Source organism: Tachysurus fulvidraco, chromosome 9 (genome assembly GCF_022655615.1).
Source record: "Tachysurus fulvidraco isolate hzauxx_2018 chromosome 9, HZAU_PFXX_2.0, whole genome shotgun sequence".
NCBI classification, from domain to species: domain Eukaryota; kingdom Metazoa; phylum Chordata; class Actinopteri; order Siluriformes; family Bagridae; genus Tachysurus; species Tachysurus fulvidraco.
The window spans coordinates 9293910-9315274 of NC_062526.1; the positions used below are offsets into that span (position 1 = coordinate 9293910).

The window sequence follows — 21365 nt, forward strand, 5'->3', positions numbered from 1 at the left end:
AACTCGATTTTTCGTGTTAGATTTCAAGGTGACTGAGAACTAATATATATCTACTTAACTAAAAAAAAAAATCATTCAGTAAGAATGCTTTGCTGCTAAAATGCCCTTGAATGATGGGATAGTGCAATAAACAGACTGTTTTCTAATTAGATTTAATTCGGGTGTCTTCGCTTATCTGAAGTAATTACCCTCACTCTGTCACTCCCTCATAATTGGCTCACTAATGGACATGACATTGTTACACGCACTCTTCGTGAATGAAACTAACGATCCCAAACAAATCATGATTTAAAAAAAAAAAAAGAAACCAAAAAACCCAGACTTTATTTCACAGACTTTGATTTATTTGTCAAACCAAAGAGTGGACTAACAGGTGAGAATGGCTTTTTTTGTACACTCTTCAGCTTTTACTAATCAGCATGTTATCAGTACACTTTGTCATATTCTTCCAATTGAATGCAAAACATGGGGGTGACATTTATTTATTTGCAAAAGTTGTTAGGTAAAAACACAAAAAAACAAAATGAAGCAAAAAAAAATAAAGCAAACTTGATGTGTGGCCCACAGGGATATCCTGATATCAGCTTTACACATCACTATTCACATCACATAAAGTAGAAATACCAGACTATTGAACGCACCAGTATATATATATATTTCAAAATGTGCCTATGGACATTTTTTCAAGGTTTTTATTTTCTTTGAATGTTAGCCCCCAAAAAGTACAAAAAACTGTTACGATGTGCACACAAGTCATTTGAACAGGACAGCCTGTGTTAGCAGCGACACAGGGCAATGTTAGACAAGGATTACCATATCAATACCTCCATATAGATGTTAATAAATCAGAATAAATCAAATACAAATGTATGACTTCTTGCAACATTCATCTGTTAGAAAACATGTAAGTGTACATGATGATTATGTTTCATGTCACCATACTGTATTGTTAATAAACATTGTTAATGGATTTTTTTTATTTTTGTTCTTTCTATTTTGTTTTACACATCACATTCAAAGTTTTACAAATGATCAATGACGAATGGTTTAAGATAATATTATGGTACATTACATGGCTAAGTGGCCCCTTTCCCCTACTTTAAAAGGGATATCCACTCCTCCTCAGCATTCAAGAAAATCATGATTTTTTGGGCTAGACATTGGTTTAACCCTTTCTAGTTATCCCGTTATAAACCTGAATTCATTGATCCCCAAGACAGACAAACAAAACATTTATGAATTTCCAGTGGCAACCTAATATGCATCACTGTTCATTCCAAAGAATAGCTGTATAAACTGAATTAGAACTCTTCATAATCTTTATAGTATATCAGGTTGTACATTAATGGTTTAAGTTTGGGTGAGATTTTTTTTCTTACTTTAGATTTACCAAGGGCTGATTTGTGACTTCCATCCTGAGGATTTAACATTAATGAAAAGAAGAACAAATACAGTAGTAAAGCTGAGCAATGCAGCAAAAAAAAAAGAAAAAAAGAAATAACCAGGCAATACAAATAGCAAGAATCTGGACATACAAATAGAAGATAATAGCACATTTTAACAGCAACAAATTAAATACAAATGAGATTAAAGAAAGCCCAAGATTGCAAATCCTCCTGGACATTTCTCAGTTGAAAACATTCGATAGCCTGTCTTTTAGGTATCAAACAAACATAATTTCACAGAATTGCACATCTGTAAAAAATTTGCACAAGCTATAAAAAGTTATGAGTGGCAAAGTTATGAAGGTTAGCAAATTTTTTTTCTTTTTTAAGAGTTTTGGAATTATATATCCAATTAAATCTTTCTTGCTCATTAAAATTCCTGTGGCGTTTGGGTGAGAGCGGCTTGGTGCAACTAGGCTGTGTGACAAGTCTCTAAGTGTAGCTTTGCGTTGGAAGTGCACTTTAGTATTAATAAGTCCAATCATTTATGTACCTGTGAAAATTTAGCAAGAGCTACATTTATGCCACACTTCTAATACTGATTTCATAAGATTTCCGGTTCATGACTTACATAGTACTTGTAATTATTGGCATATAAGTATATATAGAGAGAGATATTTTTTAAAAATGCAAGTAAAAACAGATTCAAAGTTATTCATTTAAGTGATAAATGTTTAATATGGAGCAAAAATACAATGTTAAGGGAATTAGATGCCTAACATTTCTAATATAATTTATGCACCATGCAATAATTTAGTGTTTAATATATAATACAAGAGCATCATATTATGTCTACGTAACATCTGTGTTTTATGTAAGTGTAGAATTGATAAGGTGTTAAAATAAAACAGGAAAGCAGGAAACATAAATGCTGTTGTTATAGTAGTGGCGTTTTAAACATCTTAGCAGTTTGCTTATGGTCCATGAAGCATAGTACAGCCTTTTATTTTGTGTTGGTTTAAAAGTGACACCATCTAGTGGCTAACATCCCACTGCTTAAGCCACAGTGAAAGAAACCCAACCCAAATCCCGTAATTATATCAGAAATGACGACTCTATAATCATAGGGCAAAATGGAGCTTCTTGGAGCAATTAAACCCAAGCACAGGAAATTAAGAAGACAAACATAATGTTAGGGACAGAATTTAGTATACAAAACTTAAAACAGCAACCACTCCCACCCCAGGGATGTTTCTTTTTTCCAAACCATTTTGAAGGAAAAACAAAAAAAGCAAATGCTATTGGAAATTTATCCTTTATACAGCTCGAGCAAAGTTTATATTGAATCTGGATTTGGTACTGAAGTGTACCAAGCGAGAAAAAATGGGATCTGGGGATTTTTACTCTTCCTCCCTGCATCCAAGTACTTCTGCACGCAGAGTGATCCTCCCATACCATGACCATGGAAGGATCCGGATGAAGCGGGTATAGATGGGAGGATCGATCACGTTTTTCCTGTGTGTGTCATTATCGAAGTTTCCTTGAAACACCTGAAAGAATAAAGATGAAAAAACATCAGGAAGTTTAGATTAGCAGTAAGCATGATGAAATGTACGTTGAGAAATTCAACACAACTTGAATAACTGTAACTCTTCATAGGTAGTCCAGGTCTTCTGAATCTTGTGTACACTGTCCAATTATACATCTGAATTGTGTAGGGGCATCTTTCAGTCCCAATGTACTGATAATATATTGAACATACTATGTTGAGATCTGAAGTCAGTGACCTTCTTTCACATATGTTAGCTCGGAGATGAAATTTTCTGGTGTTCTGGGGTAACCATGGCAGCGTTGGGATTGTGATCTACTAAAAATATGGGGAATGCAATAAAATTTCCCAGGAAATGTATCCTAGGCTACGTCTTTTTTAAATTAGGCTAGATAAAGGACTGCAGGCTATGAAAAATTGTGCACTGCAATCCCTAGTTAAGTGGTCCAGGATCAACTTATATATTGCTATAAACATGAAAGTGAGAAAACATACCAAGTTTTGAAAACAATATGCCAGGTTCCTGCTATTAAGAATTGTCCAGGCTTCGTTTCATGATATCTTGTCAAAATACAGTGGAAGTGTCATACGAAAAAAATAAATAAATAAGAAAAAAAAAAAATTATTTCAAAGCCATTGATAGCAGTCAGAAAAGTATACAGCTTAAAAGATCTTTGTCTCAGCATACCAGTAACAGGACATTTTTTATTAAAAAAAAAATCTGTATCTCTTAAAGTGAGAAAAAACTATACACTAAAGAAGTGTAAACAATTTCCACTTCTCTCGGTATAACCTACGTATGGAGGCAGGGTAAAAGTTCACATGAAACAAGAACGAAAAAAATTGGCTGGTGGAAAACAAAGTTCTCCGGTGGGCTTCAAAGGCAGCTCCATCTCCTTTTTTTAGCATGCAGACAGCCTGAAGTATATCAACAGAAAGAACAAAAGACAACTGTGGCGAGTCACTGAGTCAGGCTCAGCTTTGTGCATCACAAACACCAAATATACAACTTGTGCATTCTTCTCCAGACTGTTGCAATGCGTTCTTTACTGCCATAGCATCAATCTCAAGTCTGCGGCTATGGTGAAAGGAAGAGGGGGTGTGATGAAAAATTGATTAACAGAGACACTGTGCTCATTTGCTGAGCTTTCCATCAGCTTCCTGAAATGTTTTTGTTTGCAGATTAGGGTTCTACAAGAAGCATCCACAATCAAGGTTCTAAACAAATGGGTGTCAGTGAGTTTGTAATGTATTTTAATTTATGGATGTGGAAAGTTAACATTTGGACTGTTTTTGCATCCAAGTTTACTTTTCTGTTTTTCTACTGCTGGTGAAATTTCCAGGCATTCTTTAAACAGTATACACCATTACATTTCCTCTATACTGTATTTTGCTTTAGAGCAAATAGCAGTGACAACCTTTTGATTAGCCGGCTATAATCTATCCTCTTTAAGAAACATCGTCACTAAAAACTAATCTAATTCATTGTATGAAGGTTAAGATGCATTGGATATTCGTTGTGAAAAGTGTAGATTAGAAGCCAGTGTGACAGATAAGACTTTAACATTTAAACTATATTTATAACTATAAATTATCTAGGCCTTTAAAGATACTAGAAATTGATGTACAATGCAAAGATGCACAATGATCAGTACAAATACTCTGGCCCCATCACAATGTACCTGGCATAGAAACTTACAGCAGGTTATGGTTACTAAAGTTTTGGATGTCCGGTGGTGCTATGAAAATTTTGGAAAATCTGGTATTGAATCCACTCGGGAAGGTACAATTGTCATTTCTTGTAATATACAGTATATAGATAGGTCTAGTTAAACAGTGACAATCCAGAGCTACGGCCAGGCAGCAGACAAACAGGCTAAACACAAATGGTAAAGCACACCATGGATTGTGCTGTCTTGATCCGTGCTGTCTGAAAGGCACAATTCTGCACAGTAATCGTAATTTAACTTCTAAAGATTTTGATAATTATATTTTAGCCAGGATTTTAACAGGTGGTATTAAGAAACTATGGCAAGAATGTACACAAAGCAGTACCTACAGTATAATGAAAGCTGAATATGGAAAGGTCTGCATTTAGTAATAAAATCTCAATATACTGTACTGTAGGTACCATAATTCTTGTTTTGGTCATGGTACTGCAGTTTCAAGATTATCTTTATATATGTCCTTTAAATTCAATCAAGCTGTCAGAAAAAAAACAACATTTAGGATATATTTCCAAAATATTTCAACATCACTATGAGTTTGTATCTATATACTGTTGGGCAAACCTAAGCACTAAAATAAACAAATCAAGGAGTGCTAATAGAATAATGAGCACAAATTATAGCAAGCTGTATGCTTCATGGATAATTAACCATCCAAATGCACATGACTGTAATAACCAGCCAGCAAATTGTAAAACAAAACAAAACAAAAAAAAAAAAACAGGGTTTAACACTGGCAGAATTAAACTATTGTAATTATGACACAAAGAGCAGGTGACGAAATTCTTAAGTGAAAGTTGAAACCAGTGGACTAGACCTGATGACTCACTCTGTGAAGTGATATTAGGAAAACCAGTTAAAAGAAATTCTTTGTGCAGGCTCTAAAAGAAAGTGAGCACTGTAGGTCAATTCTAAACAAAATGTCAAGAATTTATCTTCTTTTTCCCACAAGCACAACTATCTGCTCTAACGGTGTGCACTGATGAAATATTTTTATGTGTCCAGAATAAAACACCTTTCAGTGGCAAACTTACTTCAACAGCTAAAGGTAACATTGTTTAATTTGTCTCAAACTGCCATAGAGGTGTGAGAATCTTAAGATGATCTCTGAAATGCAAGTCAAATCGAAAGAGGTGCTGAATTCAAGCAGATATTTTTCGTGCTCCTGTTTTGTAGCTTAATTATCAGGATTTCTAGACATTAAATATATTTTGCTGAAAGCTGCAGTTCCCAGTCTAGGTTTTATGGTTACTGAGAGGCTTAGTGCTACAAGACACGAGATTAAGTGAGTTGAGTGAGTGAGTGGTGGATTAGAAACAGACAGGCACTCCCACTATCTCTTTTTAAAGCTAAAGACTTATTATTGAGACAAGATCCCATGAGAGGGATCAGTCTCCTAAGTATTACTTCTGAGCCTCTTTAGGTCATCATTCTGCTCAATTTATAAACACTGAAGTAGAAGAAGCATATGAAGCTAAATCAAGCAGCAGGTCCCCAGAGACCCAGAGTATCAACAAGAAGATCTGGTTGTTGGGTTCTGGTTAATACAGATAAAATGCAGCTCTTACTATGTATTTTTCAATAAGAAAGGAACATATTTAAGTTTTCAAAACACATGATACACAGTGATCGTACGCTTAAATTCAAACCATGCGATTACTAAGGTGATAAGGTGAAAAACCAGACACATTACACACAAGCTAGAGTAATCGAGCACAGGCATGGGAAATTGAAAGTTCCATACAAAATCCTAGCTGTTCCTACTGTAGGACTGTATCTGGTCCAAGACCTCATATGTTGCACCTGGAATCTGCTGGAGTCAATCTCCCAGTTTGGGAGTCACAGCCTTTTATGCTCCTATTAACACTGGGATTACTTGGATGTCACTGTTCACATCTTCTCTATCTTCTCATGCTCCTGCTTTTTGATGTTACTTCTGGCTGGGATTGCCACATCTATCACAACTGCCATCTGTTGCTCATTTTCAACAAAAATTAAAATGAACTGTCTTTTTCCTCACATATTGCTAATTTGACAGGCTCATGTTGGTAACTTCTCTACAACATCATAAGGATTTGGCTATTTTATCAGCACAGGCTGTACAAAGACCTTTCTTACCTCAAAGCTCTTATCACTCCTTCCACTGCACCTTGCACCCTCAGGTCTAATAGTACTGCTCGACTGGTCCCACCATCTCAAGGTACAGTAGGTACTGTATATATCAAGACTTTTATCTGTTCTGGCACCAAGGTGGTATAATAAACTTTCCCTAGATGTCCAAACAGCTGAGTCACTCCCTGTCTTCAAAGGATAAGTAAAGACCCACCTCTTCCTGAAATATTAAACTAGTGGTTATTTTCTTCCTCTTTTACAGTATGTATTTGAGTTAAAGTAGGTTGAACCAGTGTTGATGTATTCATCGATGGAAATGTCACGGTAAATGTTATCTATCTATGACTGGTTAGCCAGCAGTTGTTTATCAGCCTGGAGGTCAATTCCCAACAATTTTCTGTAGTGTGTCCCGATAGTACTTGGAAACTTCTAACCACAAATGTTTCTATACACTATCCCAGTAACATGGATAAGCGTCACAGTACTGTATATGCTGTCCAATCTTACACCCTGTGACTACATGTTGTATAGGGATATCTTTTCACAGCCTGCAACTTGGGTCCTGCCATCTGTATTAGTTTGCTAGTTCTATGGATTTGCTGCTTAGGGTCATTTCTAGTCACTGGTAGGATTTCTTGAAATCAGCAACATCCTTTACCTGCCAAAGATACATCCCATGGAGGGGCTCTTCCACAATATTTTGTCTTCCTCCTCATAACATACAGTACTGCCTTCTGCTGATTGAGGCTCGTTCTTAGCAGGTTCTTCCCAAGGGACCATCTTCCTGATGTGTTCATGGATGCTTCTTGTTTTTTGTGTTATTATTAATAATGGCTCTGACACTCACTAATCCTTGGCCTCCCACTCAAGGTCTCAGGGTGCTGGATTTTGAGAGGAACCCTACATGCATTGAGAGGAATTTTTGTGTTTAGTGGCATCTGTCTTCTCCTGTGGCCAGATTACTATTCCAGCTGAGTATCTGATAACTGGTAGGGGATTACCTTGCCTTCCAATTTCCTATCCTGTAAATTTTCTGTGTTTCGGTGGTGGCCTAGATGCTATTGATTACCCTGCTTTGGACACTACTCAAGAAAAAAGTGGCAACTTCAAAAGTTAGAAGTACAGGGAGGTGCTTTAGTTTAATTTAAGCACCCGTGTAAGCCTAACCCTGATTATAGAAAATGTGTTCCCGTGTAAATACTCAAATAAAATATGATCTTAAACTGCTCAATCTGAATACAGCCCTTAGAGTCACACTATGCAGGTGCTTAACTTGAATTTCTTGGCACCTATTCAAGTTAAATTATCCACATGCAGTTCACAAAGCTGGAAGATACTGCAGCTTTTTCAGTTGTTGTTTGACCACCACTTTTAAATCCATTATTTGGCTTCAAGAAAAAAACAGGGCACAGAACATTAGGATTTCTTAGTAGATGTTTATGTGATCATAGTAAACTGGATGCACAATTTAATATGCTGATGTTCGAAACTGAAATATGTGCATGTTTTCATTTTGATACTGTATTATGCGATTTAGAACTAAGAAATTATTATGATGTTTGTTCTATCTGCATTCTCTAAAGAATGCTTGGCAAGGGTTTAACGAATAGGTGGACTGAGTAGTCACTTAGAATTGTTACAGTTTACTATATAGTTCATAGTTTTATAATAAGGAAATAAAAATATGTGTATATGATGCTGCTCTTTATCAGCATTACCGAGCAGAATATTTAGGGTAGGACATGCATCTCTGACTACATAGCTGAGGTCAAAATATTGAAGATCTCAATTTGGATTATCTCCTCACAATGTACACTTAATTCTGAATGAAAATTATTATTTTTTATTTTTAAAAAGTAAGGATGTCTTAAAAAACCTGGCAAAAACAAACAAACAAACAAATACTCATTCTGTTTCTGACTCCACCACTGGAAAAGAAGCTAAACAATAAATAACAACTTGTAATTTGTAAATGATTTAATACCTGATTCTACAAAATTTTATGTCTTTCTTTACATCTCTGCTTCTCATACATATGCACATGCTCTTTATCATTGTGAGTCTGTCATACTGTCATACTATCACACACATCGCCAACCCCACTCACATCATTTGGCTCCCTCAGGGCCTGTGCTTTCTCATCAGATATGAGCTTCAGCAGCTTGAGGAGGTTCAGAAGTGAAGCTTAGCTAAGGCTGAGTGATGTAATCTCCATACAGCTAGCAGCTGGGTACAGGGCCGGTGGAGCAGCAGGCCTGGTATAGTGCTGCAGGAGGTTGTGAGGGAGTGGTACAGTGCAGCACAGATGGTGAGAGGAGGGGAGCACTGTGCCACACTAGTTGTGCTTTGTATTTACTTAGTGTCAGGGATTGACAGGTGGAAATTCCCATGACCTTCATCAGGGGGTCGGGCAATTCCCAGAGGCAGCACTGGCAGTTCTGGTGTTTCAAAGTTCACTAGCTTGCAGGTAAAAATTCTTAACCCAAGGATATCCACCATCCCTCAAGTGTGAAATTCCATGTGGGATGCAGATTAAAACCTACAGTATATATTGGGATAAATAACAATCCACAATTTGTCAAAAAAATATATTCCCTTTCATCAAACTACTGTCCATCTAGCTTATTCAGATTTCCTATAGCAAAGGTCAACTGGAGGACTGTGCAATGGATGTAGATCCATTAAAAGAACTGAAAGTAAGCAAGAACTGACCATAGTTCAGTGACCTACAGGTTGTTTTTTTTTTATTTTTTATAAATACTTCTGTAGCAAATTCTTTGCTAATACATGCTCATTGTTTAGTGACTAATCATATGGGATGGGGAAATAAAAAATTCAATGATGAAAACAGTTCAAAGACAACTTGACAATGAAGTACATGATTATTCTCCTCTTTAAGATCAAACTTAATTTTATGACACTAATCCAAAATTATTGCATGAAGTGGCATTATGAAACAAAACAAAAATAATTTAAAATTAAATATAAAAAATTCCAAATGGAAAAAAAAAACAAACAGCTCAGACAGGTGCTTTTGGCATGTTAAAATAATGCTCAATAATGCAATAAGCTACACTGTGGTAAGGTGTTGGACCATTAATTGGAAGGTTGTAAGCTTGAATCCCAGGTCTACCAAGCTGCCACTGCTGGGCCCTTGAACAAGGCCCTTAACTCTCACTTGCTCAGCTGTATAAATTGTTAGAAAAAAGAAAAAATAGGTCGCTCTAGATAAGGGTGTCTGCCAAAAGCCATAAATGTAATGTAATTTGTAAATATATTTTTTAGTATAAATCTTGCAAAAGATGGACATAATGGTTAGTGAATATGTTCTGTGTGAATCTTGCAAAAGATGGACATAATGGTTAGTGAATAGGCTAACCAGCTCACTGGGTAAATAATAACTAGCATGTGTTTAATATGTAACTGAATGATACACCTTGCTTGAATTTATGTTAATAAGGAAAAGAAATGTCAATTGAGGGCATACATAATACTTTATAGAAGCACAGCATTATTTTTTCCCTTGGCAGCTGGCTCAGGTGGCTCTTGCTGCCCTCTTGGCCTTTTCCATATGCTGTACTGTGAAAGGCTGTTTCTGCAGTGCATCAGCACACTCAATCTTGTGTTAATGGCTAATCATAAATAAACTCCACATGCTATATATCTATTTCCATACTATATATATACAGAATCATTTGCTCCAAGTTATTAAAGTTATTATCGTATTCATTTGAGAGTCAGTAATTTATTATGGATTATTAACAATGCTTGAGTAAAACTGCAATATAAAATGTAATCGTTTGCATCTATATAATCAAATAGATGACTAAAAGAAATGGATGATGTGCCTCATTTGATAAAAAGTTAATTAAATCCAACATTTTGGTGCTTTTTTGTAAATATCAAATATTTGTTTTGTAGTTTGTTTATTTCTTTTCTTCTTCAAAATTTCAGTGAAGTCTCAGACTTTTCGACCCCATTGTCTATATCTGTTAGTTACATCAATCTTGAGTTAAACTAAAGAGACAAGTAATGGAATTGAATGTTTCCAACTGCATTCATTGGGCTTTTAAATTCAAAACTCACTCACATTAAGCAGTGGCTAAATCAAGAGTTGTAATGTCAGGACTGGCAGCTGCTATTATTTTTCTGGTCAGAGAAGGCCAACCTTAATAATGTCAGTAAAAACCTGTAATGAGGCTGGAATGTAATTCAGTTCACTTTAGCAAGACTGCGCCAGATCTGGACTGTAACCCCTACAGCTACAGTATAAGTCTATAAAAAACAAGCTTACACATGGTAAAACATTTTACTCTGAGCTTTTTCTGCTAGTTTGCATGTTCTCCCCGTGTCTCGGGGGTTTCCTCCAAGTACTCCGGTTTCCTCCCCCGGTCCAAAGACATGCATGGTAAGTTGATTGGCATCTCTGGAAAATTGTCCGTAGTGTGTGAGTGTGTGTGAGTGAATGAGAGTGTGTGTGTGCCCTGCGATGGGTTGGCACTTCGTCCAGGGTGTATCCTGCCTTGATGCCCGATGACGCCTGAGATAGGCACAGGCTCCCTGTGACCCGAGGTAGTATCGGATAAGCGGTAGAAAATGAGTGAGTGAGAGTGAGAATGTTACATGATATTATAAAAACCTACTGAACTTTTAACTGGTTTTAATTTTACTCACTGATTGTAATAAATATTGTTTAATGCAGGTGTCGACTTTGTTTATTATTATGTTACTTACGTACATTTTTTATTGCACTTGGGTATTACAAGGTTTATTCACGATCAAATAATTAAATAATATTACTTACGTAATCTTTAATTTATTTAATGTGTTACGATAACTGATAGTGACATATCTTTCTTGCTGTGTAAAAATGATAGCTGGGGTTAAATGTAGGGATGTACCGATACCACTTTTTCTCTTCTGATCCGATTCCAGCGTTTGCTGGTATCGGCCGATACTGGTACCGATCCGATATCTGTGTTCTTTTCTACCTTTAAAACTAAAGAATGTATACAACTCGCTTAGTTATTACGATTTATTTGTTTCTGGCAAAGAAATACAAAAATGCCCATTACTGTATGAAAAATGAAAACACAAGAAACCTTAAAAAAGCATTAATGCAGTAGCAAACAGTACTTTTAAAAGTTAGTGGTATAACAATCTAAACCATATATACTGCAATTATTAAATTAAATTAGGCAATATTTTAAAGTGAATATTATATTAGAAACTCCTGAAACACAGGTTTAACACGCTGAGGTAAATGGAAAGGGTGCCTGCTAAACTTGCCTGTCTGTCACAGGCGGTTGTGCAACATATTTCCTATCAAATTTATTATATGTATTTACATTAATGTAATTTAATATATGAGTGTATTTTTCTTATAAGTTTAAGCTTTAGTCTATGATGTTTGCTGTTCATTAATCAACCACCACGGTCATGGGCGTCGAAAGCAAATAAAAAGTGGGTGCCTGGATCGGCGCCGATACCGATGAACCTGGTCACACTAATAGCCGTTTCACCAAGGAACATAACCTGCAGCTGAAAAATATTACATGGCCTTTATATCTAACTATATTTATTCATCAAAATAGTAATATAATTAACAATGATGCTAGTTAATCCTGGAAAAGATAGAGATATCTCTGAATTCTTATTCAGTTAACCCACCTTTAGCCTCACCATATTATTCAGATATACCTTTAGCATATTATTTAGAGATTACTAATATTACTATTATTGTCTGATAGTAATGGTCTAATCAGAGTAGTCACAAATCAGCCATCAAATGAATCAAATATCCACCTACATTTGATGAGAGACTTAAACCTTTCTGCACATACAGTACATGTAGAAGTCTGTTGACATAGAGACTGTAGAGAATCTGTGAAACTAAAGTCAAGTCAAGTCACTGCTAATCAAACTTGTCTTACTAAGCCAACAAATGATTGAGCGTAATTTTTTTGATCCCAATAACACCTAAATTTGTCCAAAAGTGACGGTTATTTTGCACACAGGAAGATCAGCATCTAATCTCATGTGATCCTGTTAACCTTCTTTTGATGCACTTCTATTTTCTCTCCATAAGGGAATATACCTTTATAGAGGTTAATTAACTCATTGTCATTTCAAACATAGTCATGTATTGCCGTGTGTGACTATGCCTGTTATTGTGTACAATGTCCGATAAAAGCTTTTGGGGATTAGCGGAACACTAGTAAAAGAACTCCTTGTTATCTCTTACAACCTACAGAAAACCTTGAACTAATCACTTACTGCAGTCGGAAGGATTGTTAAAAAAAGGCAGATCAATGATCCTTCTGTTTATTATGTCCAATTCTAAATCACATTTTCAGACTATTTATCCATTATTGTGTTTCTTTTTATGTGATGCTACAATGTTAGCATGCATGGATTTTTCATTCATTTGTTCAGCACCATTGTGGTCAGGGACAGCATGGATTCAGAATCGATAAGGATTACTAGGGAACATGCAGCTGTAAGGAAGTAATGCTAACCACTGTTCCAGCCGATATTCCTGTCAATCTTCAGAAGTGGTGAGCTGTAAACTCTGCGTACTATTACCAGAGTCAGTTTACTCAAGAGATATTCTATCAGGTTCATGCCCAGGCTCTGATTGGGACATTCAAGGACAATCACAACACTCAAAGTTACTTCTGTGTTGTTTTGAGTGTTTTACAGGTGAATCTCTCTGCATATTTTAGGATCTGTTTATAATTCCTCACTTCTGACAAACCCCCAGTCCCTGCTGCTGAAAAACTATTTCATAGCTTGATGTTTCTGCCGCTGTGTTTCACTGGATGAAACTGGTCATGTGATGAGAATTGCCTAGTTACTTTATGTCACCTTCCTGTAATACCTGACACTCAGGCCAAATAATTCAAATGTCAATTTTACCTGATTTACTTAATTTTACCAAATTACTCTCCTTCAACTCAGCGGGAATCTGCCTTTTACTTGACACTTGGTATCCAGCTTGACCCAAAAATCGTTCTTACCTGTCAGCTTTTTTCCCATCTCCATACTAGACCTTTGGAAAACATCTCCATTTGCTTAGGTTAGCTATTTTGTGAAAGTCAGTGTGAGACTTAGTGGTTAGTAAACTCCTTCTATTTAAGGTTAACAGTTGGAATACTTCAGCAAATGTGTGATTTAAAATTTGCAATCATTTTGCTAAATATGGCGAAAGGCTGCAGCATATCAAAATGTTGTCAGCATATTTTCACAATGCACTCTATATCGCTCCTGGTATTTACAAGCACTCCTGCACATACACACCCTTCACTTTACACTGCTTTCCTTAGGGAAGCTGTAGACAGTCATCTTTGAACCTGGCTGGACATCCATATGTGCCAGATGGCCAATGGCAACCACTACTAAAGCTCTTTAAACAAACCTAGTGGGATTGAGTCAAGCATCAAGATCCAAAATGCCCCTTTTCACAAAATCCTTGAAATGTTGTAAAAGCATTAATGTTTCTCTTTACAACCGTATCAATTAACTAATAAATGAAACAAATTAATGGGTGAGAATGGCAATATGAAATAATATGAAATAATTAAAAATTAAAAGTTAATTAATTAAACAATATGCTATGAATATGTTTATGAAATATGACTATAGGTAAATGATTATTTCAACATGTAGTTGATGGTTTCTAGATTTAATTGTTTACTTCACTACTTCACTATTCAGGCCTGGATCAAGTCATAAGATAATTTTTCATGAAAACATTCATCCATCAATGCTAAAGGGAGAACCTCTCTCATTTGAATTTAATTAAAATTGATTGTTTTTGCCTGGAGCACTTTGGAAATCAGAAATAACTGTTCCAAATCTGCAGCTGTTTGTGCTGCTGAGGAGTGTTGAAGAAACTGACCGAATGAGTTTAGTAACTTAAAAGAGAGAAGCATCTCCAAACAAACATCGTCTTAACCTTTCTGAGAAATGAGGTTCTATTTAAAACTAATGTAATACAAAAAAATAAATAAATAAAAATGTCAGCAAAGAAATTGCATGTCAAATGGTCAAACTTATTTCTGGACTCTTGTTGTTTATTCAACATTGTTAAAAACTTTATTGGCCAGTCAGTGAGTAGGAGGTGGGTGGATACTTTTGGAGAGTTTTGCCCATTTGAATGGCCTTAGAGATGCCGTAGAATCATGAGAATCCTATTTAGATGGAGGCATAAATCAAGCTAAAATTATTCCTTAAATGGTACAATCTGCGTGAGCCAGTATTAATGATGCTGACCCATGTTGAGCAGTTCTTTCTTCTATTGGCTTTTATTTGACATGACCAATGCCTTAGCATTAAATAAACAGTGAACAGTAACAGTAATAAAGCAAAAAAAAAAAAAAAAGTTTAGAATTAATTTAAATTTAATAATTAAATTTAAACTATTAATTTTTTACATATATATTAACTATTATATATTTTATAAGACTTAAAAAATATAATTTAAATACTTAACTTTTTTTTTCCAATTTGCCATCTCCAGCCTTTAATAACTTTCGATGCTGTCTTTTTTTTTTTTTTTTTTTTTTTTTACTTATTGAAGTAATAAAAAGGATAAAAGATACTGATTTAGCTAAAAGGTCATTTTATACCACTGCAGGATTTCCCTACAATTAAATTTTCTGAGTGAAGCTAATTTATAAGTTCGATGTGTTAGTCTGGACAAACTCATATAAAGTGCAGATTCAGTGACCTCATGCTAGACAGTGGCCCAAATCCAAAGAAATGAAATAGTCTTCTGGTCTGACAAATGGGCTTTGAAAAATGTCATTTACTGAAAGTGTAAAGTTGGCAAATATACATTGCCAGGATGTATGATTATATAAACAACTATATATCATTGCTGCTGTCAGGGCCTGGTTTTCCTGTAGATTCTTAGGCTGCTTGCTTTAATGAGTATCTTCTCATCTGAATATAATCCATACTGGTAATTTTCCACAAGCTTTCTTGGAAGAAGTGTTTCTATGATGATGATTTAATTATGCAAGCTTCCAGATCTCATCTCCAGCCCAGCAGTATAGTGGCCAGAATGAGTCTTTAATTTGATTATGTTTAAACCTGTTAGATATTTTCACTACCATTTAAAAATAAACACTCCAAAAGCCACACAATTAACTGGTTAAGCTTCAGTGTATTATCAGGGTATTATGATCAAAGCTCATTTTCCTTGGTATAATTAAATCCTAATGGCAGGCTTTGCTATTATTTAGTGTAAGACTTAAGGTAATCAATGGCAAGTTGTTCCTTAGGTCATGCTCACGGCACTGGCATTGCACTAAATAAGTTAAATAGTCTGAATTCTGTGACATATTGGAGTTGTACCTGTGTATAACCTACTACTGGAAACAATACCTGTGTGTAAGAGATAGTGAAGAGGAGAAAAATGTTCTGGTGAATGTGCTTTTAGAACATGATACAAGAATGGTTCTGATAAGGTACAGGAGATTGAAAATGCTTCAGGCTTTTATCTACATGTGCCTGGCAAGAGATGTAAGGTTTTACCATATCCCGATTGGAGATCCCATATTAAGGCCAAAAAAACCCTAAGTATCTTTCAGCCTTGATATCCACGATAGCGCCTTACCTTATCTTTCTTCTGTTTTTCATCCTGATATATGTGCCATCTTTCTCCATCATTGCTGAAAGCAAGCTTATAGGAGCCCACAAACTGCACATGGCCAAAATCTTTCGCCCCCTGGGTAATGACACCTGTGATTTTGGTTGGCACATGCATGTCCACCTGAGAGAGAAAGAGAGAGAGAGAGAGAGAGAGAGAGAGAGAGAGAGAGAGAGAGAGAGAGAGAGAGAGAGAGAGACTTTGAGAACAAATGTAAGAACCTCGTTTTCATTCACAAGTGTTAGTCTTAAAGGTTCCTGAGATTTTGGAATTAATTACAAAGTTGACAGAAGGGAATTAGCAAACATTGCAATATACTACTGTACACTATTCCTTTGTAGTACTGTACAGTATATCGAACATTTTTGCTTAGGCATTTTTGCTTTTGTGTAAAACTCTGAACTGAAAGAGCAAAACACTGCAGACTCTCAGACAAGGGCCCATCTTGAAACACATTAAATATCTTTGTATTGAAATATTTCTCACTATGCTGTTGCAATGGTGTTCAAGAGGAGAAAAAAAGGATAACACGAATTTCACACGTACGTAAGGAAAACAGTTTGAGATGAGAGAGAGAGAGAGAGAGAGAGAGAGAGAGAGAGAGAGAGAGAGAGAGAGAGAGAGAGACAAGCATTCCCACAAAACATGTTTAGGGACGTACTGTAACACTCCCCAATAACAAAAGGGCCTAGAGCAACTAACATTTCCAGCAATGTTCAATGTCATAATAATTACAAATCCTAAAGCGATGCACCTTGATTGTAGACAGGTGTTCTGTGTTACATGAGAAACTTGGCTCTAAAAAGTACAGACATTTCTATTTTATTATCACATCACAATTTACAATTTACAGTTTTACACAGGATAAAATCTATAAATGCTCGATGTTACAGAGTTCCAACAAGCAGTCAGTTACAAAAAGACCTAGCAAAGCATACAGAGTACACAGTATACAGTATATTGTGTGTACTACAGTACAATGGGTTGCCCAATGCAAGATATGGAATAAAATACATATTTGCATAGCCGTAAATGAAAATAAACTTTTGAGTCTTATGTACTGTAGTGTCGCATAACGTGTCACATGTTCGCAGGATATAAAAATGTTTCATAAAGTAATGATTTTCTATGTGTATGTTTATGAATGCCAATCATCGACACCGACAAAACCTTAGACGTCAAAGCTCATAGCTGAAATGATAAGTTAAGGGCAAACTTTCTCTGATAAGGTAGAAGTTCAATTATTATAATCTCTCCCTATCACAACAGCACCTTTATCCACAATACAGAAAATTTGATCTAGATGTGAATTTAGTGACATGAAAAGAAAAAGTTCCACATATACAGTGCATCACACATCGCAGCTTCAGACACACCAGATCAGTCACTTAGTGCTGGCTCTAATAAAGTGTTGCATAACATTAAAAAAGATTAGCAGAAGCGATTTATACACTGCCGGAGCCTGAGCCTGCCCTCCTTTTGTACAAAGATAAAACAATGCAGCGGCCCATGACCATTGATTCTAGTGGGGATGGATGATAATGACATAGCCTCTAACAAAAGTAATAATGACATAATGTGAAAGTTATAATGATATAGACTCAACATTTAGTTAAGAGGCTATTACATTTCACTTTGTTTTACTGTTTTAATTACCAGTATGTTTTTATTATCTAGTGAGTTTAGAGTAATTAAGAGTCAACACCACACAGACATGCAACGTACAGTCGATGAGCATTGCATATTGTATAGGACAGCATGGTATACACACACACACACACACACACACACACACACACACACACACACACACACACACACACACACACACACACACACACACACACATATTTCTGATGTACAAACATTATCCAGTCCATAATCCCCTCTGAGAGCCCCACCTCTATTAAAGCCCCACCTCTAGCTACAGTATGAATGAGCTACCACTGGATATTTGTGTATTAAAAATCGTCGTGCTGCCTTTTTTCTCCTGTGTCAAATCTTCAGCAAAACACTAGGGGAAAAAGCCCTAGCAAAAACTCACAAGTGAAAATGCCACAGCTGAAGCTGAGAAACTGTATCTTAATCAATGCAGCCACTAAAACTTAACAAAGCACCTCAAATTCCACAACAGCCCTGAAAGAATATGTCGATAAGGATTATACATTACAACATAACCCTCTGGACTTTTGCTGCTACTCTGCACATTGCATCTGCCTGTGTGTGTGTGTGTGTGTGTGTTTGTGTGTGTGTGTGTGAGAGAGAGTGTATATGTGAGAAAGACACTTCTAAACTAATTGCACCAGCTGCGGTGGTAAACAAAGCGGGTTGTGAGTGAATGGGAATGTCAGGCCAGTGTGTGAGTGCTTGATTACACACAGAAGGTTGCACACGAAGCTAATCTTGTCCTGACCAATGATTCATGCTAGCCACCAAAACAACAGCAGGTCTTAAAGCACGAATCATAAATGGTTGCTGTCAAAATAAATAAGCAAATAATTAAATAAATCCCCCCCCCACCCCACACACACTTTAATTCTCTCCTTAAACTCATACACCCTATGCTTTGATGAGTGTAACTGATTTAGGGTGAAAATGAGATTGAGATTTGCCCTCAGCCCCGTAACCTCCCTCCTGAGGGTCTATTCTCCCTACACGAGCATGCTTTGAAGTCTGTGAAGCCAGGCTTGGTTTGCTTGTGGCTGCCTCATAAAAAATCAATTGAGACGCAATAAATAAATAAATAAATAAATGAGTGGGGGAAGAAAAAAAAACTCCTCAAGGCCTATCCAGCTGTGACAGAGTACACCACCCACGCTGTTCAGCCTTCTCTCTGCCTCCTTGCACTGTTCTTTACATGTCCCTGGGTTTCCTGACAGCAAATATATCTACTGTCAATTGAAAATGTATTAGGAATAATTAAATGAAAAGTAACAAAAAAAAAAGATAGATTTTTTAACCAGATTAAAGTAATCTTCCCCAGAAGAATTTAAAGCTTGATTTAGAAAGAGAACAAAAGAAGCGTCTAACTCGCTGGTTTAAAAGAACTCTACATTGCTTCACACGATTCCTTTCCTGAAGCTTACATAATTTAATTGTCCACATGGAAGGTTTATTTGCAATCATTTGCATTTTCTGACCCAGATCCTTGCTTCCAGTTGAACAGGGGGCCAAAGTTCAAGCAGAGTCAACGAAATGCACACTTTATACAGAAGTCCAGCTGTGTTCAGACCCTCAGGTTAGATGCTGTATTTATGTCCTGTATTATGTATAGAAATAAGATTCGACTTAAAGTCAAGTATATTCAGTGTCTATTAGGTCCATCGTGTAACACTAGAACAATTTGCTCTCAGAGAATTACACACGGTTCCTGTAAACCACTGAGCTAGTTATTTTTGGTCCAGGTAAATGTGCGGCAGAGATTTAAGGCATGGAGAAGTGACTCACTGGATTTGTCTTATAGTCTAAAGTTCATCTCACTGCATACATCATAACACACAGTGGTATAGGTGTAGAACATTCTCTCACTCTCATCTCTCACTCATTTTCTACCACTTTATCCGAAGGTGTAGAACATATAAATAAAATACAGTGTTTTGGACAGTGGGTATAAAAAGCCTCTCCTTAAAATGACAGGTTTTTATGATGAAACCTAGATAAATCAAACCCGTCTATTATCTGTCACATGTAAAGTTAGAACTCAGGAAAAAGGCAGATTTGTCTATTAGTAAATTTCAATCAAATACAAATAAATTCATATTAATTTAAGTTTTGACAGTTCCTTAATGCTACCAAACGCACAGACTCACACTCTACACAGCCTTTGGCAAAGATGCTATAACATTAAGAAAAAAAATATATAAAATTACAGAAATGACAAAAACTACCAAAGAAAAAAAAAAGTAGCAGAAATTACATTTCTGCTGCTTTAGGAATGAATGTTAGAACCTGAAAGCGAACATGGACTGGATACAGCTATAAATGTTTGTTAAAGGCGTGTGTGTGTGTGTGTGTGTGTGTGTGTGTGTGTGTGTGTGTGTGTGTGTGTGTGTGTGTGTGTGTGTGTGTGTATGTACTGTATAAAAATATATAATTTGGCGCATGCAGCTGCAGTGACAAACATCATCTTATGGTGCTGGATTACTTTTAGAATTTACTCTGATCCTCCTTAGCACAGGAAAGAAACGGGTTAATGTTGATTAGAATTTAAAGCTGGGAGACCTGATTTATTTTATTTATAAGGAGGATCAATGTAAATTTTGTAAGTAAGTAAGTAAATCAATGTAAGTAATTTGGAATTGATGCAGGTTTCAGTCATATTCTTTCCTATTCGGTTTATGAGTTAGTGATTAGAACGTTCCTTAACTTATCAATAATTAATTGAATAGAATAGAATAGAATAGAAGCCTTTATTTGTCCTCATATCATCTCAGGGAGTCTTTCCTTGCTGCCGTCGCCTCCGGATTGCTCATTAGGGATAGGGATAAATATATAGTAATTAACATTTTAAATGAATATTTTTAAAATTAATTTTAAACTTTAATTGTATATATTAATTAATTTATTTTTATCCATATTTCTTCTTGTTGTTCTTATATATATCTCTCTCTCTTCTGTTTCCATACTTCTGTAAAGCTGCTTTGAGACAATGGGAATTAAAAGTGCTATACAAATAAACTGAATTGAATTGAAAATTTGTCACATATACAAAACAGTACAGTGAAATTCTTTCTTTGCATATCCCAACTTTGGAAGGAAACTTCTGAGGGTTAAGGGGCCTTGCTCAAGGGCCCAACAGTGGCAGCTTGGAGTGCTGGGGTTTGAACCCCGAATCTCTCAGTCAACAAACCAGAGGCTTAACCTCTTGAGTCTCCACTGAACCTCTTCATATTTAATATTTAATTTTGAAGTATTAATTCAGGGATTAGTGCAGGATT

The 21365-nt window shown here is 35.9% G+C and overlaps 1 protein-coding gene across 2 annotated transcripts in view; it reads right to left on the bottom strand.

Moving 5' to 3' along the window:
* Positions 1-337: 337 nt before the first annotated feature.
* The window catches only part of edil3a (EGF-like repeats and discoidin I-like domains 3a), a 170278-nt gene continuing 149250 nt past the window's right edge, over positions 338-21365 (bottom strand). Inside the window, exons 9-10 of one of the 2 annotated variants that reach the window (XM_027138617.2) lie at positions 16396-16551; positions 338-2935 (exon numbers count right to left, since the gene is read on the bottom strand). In XM_027138617.2, the coding sequence (XP_026994418.1) occupies positions 2786-2935; positions 16396-16551 (306 nt within the window). In that variant the 3' untranslated portion in view covers positions 338-2785. The remainder of the gene's footprint in view (positions 2936-16395; positions 16552-21365) is intronic. The other variant, XM_027138616.2, reaches the window with a different exon arrangement.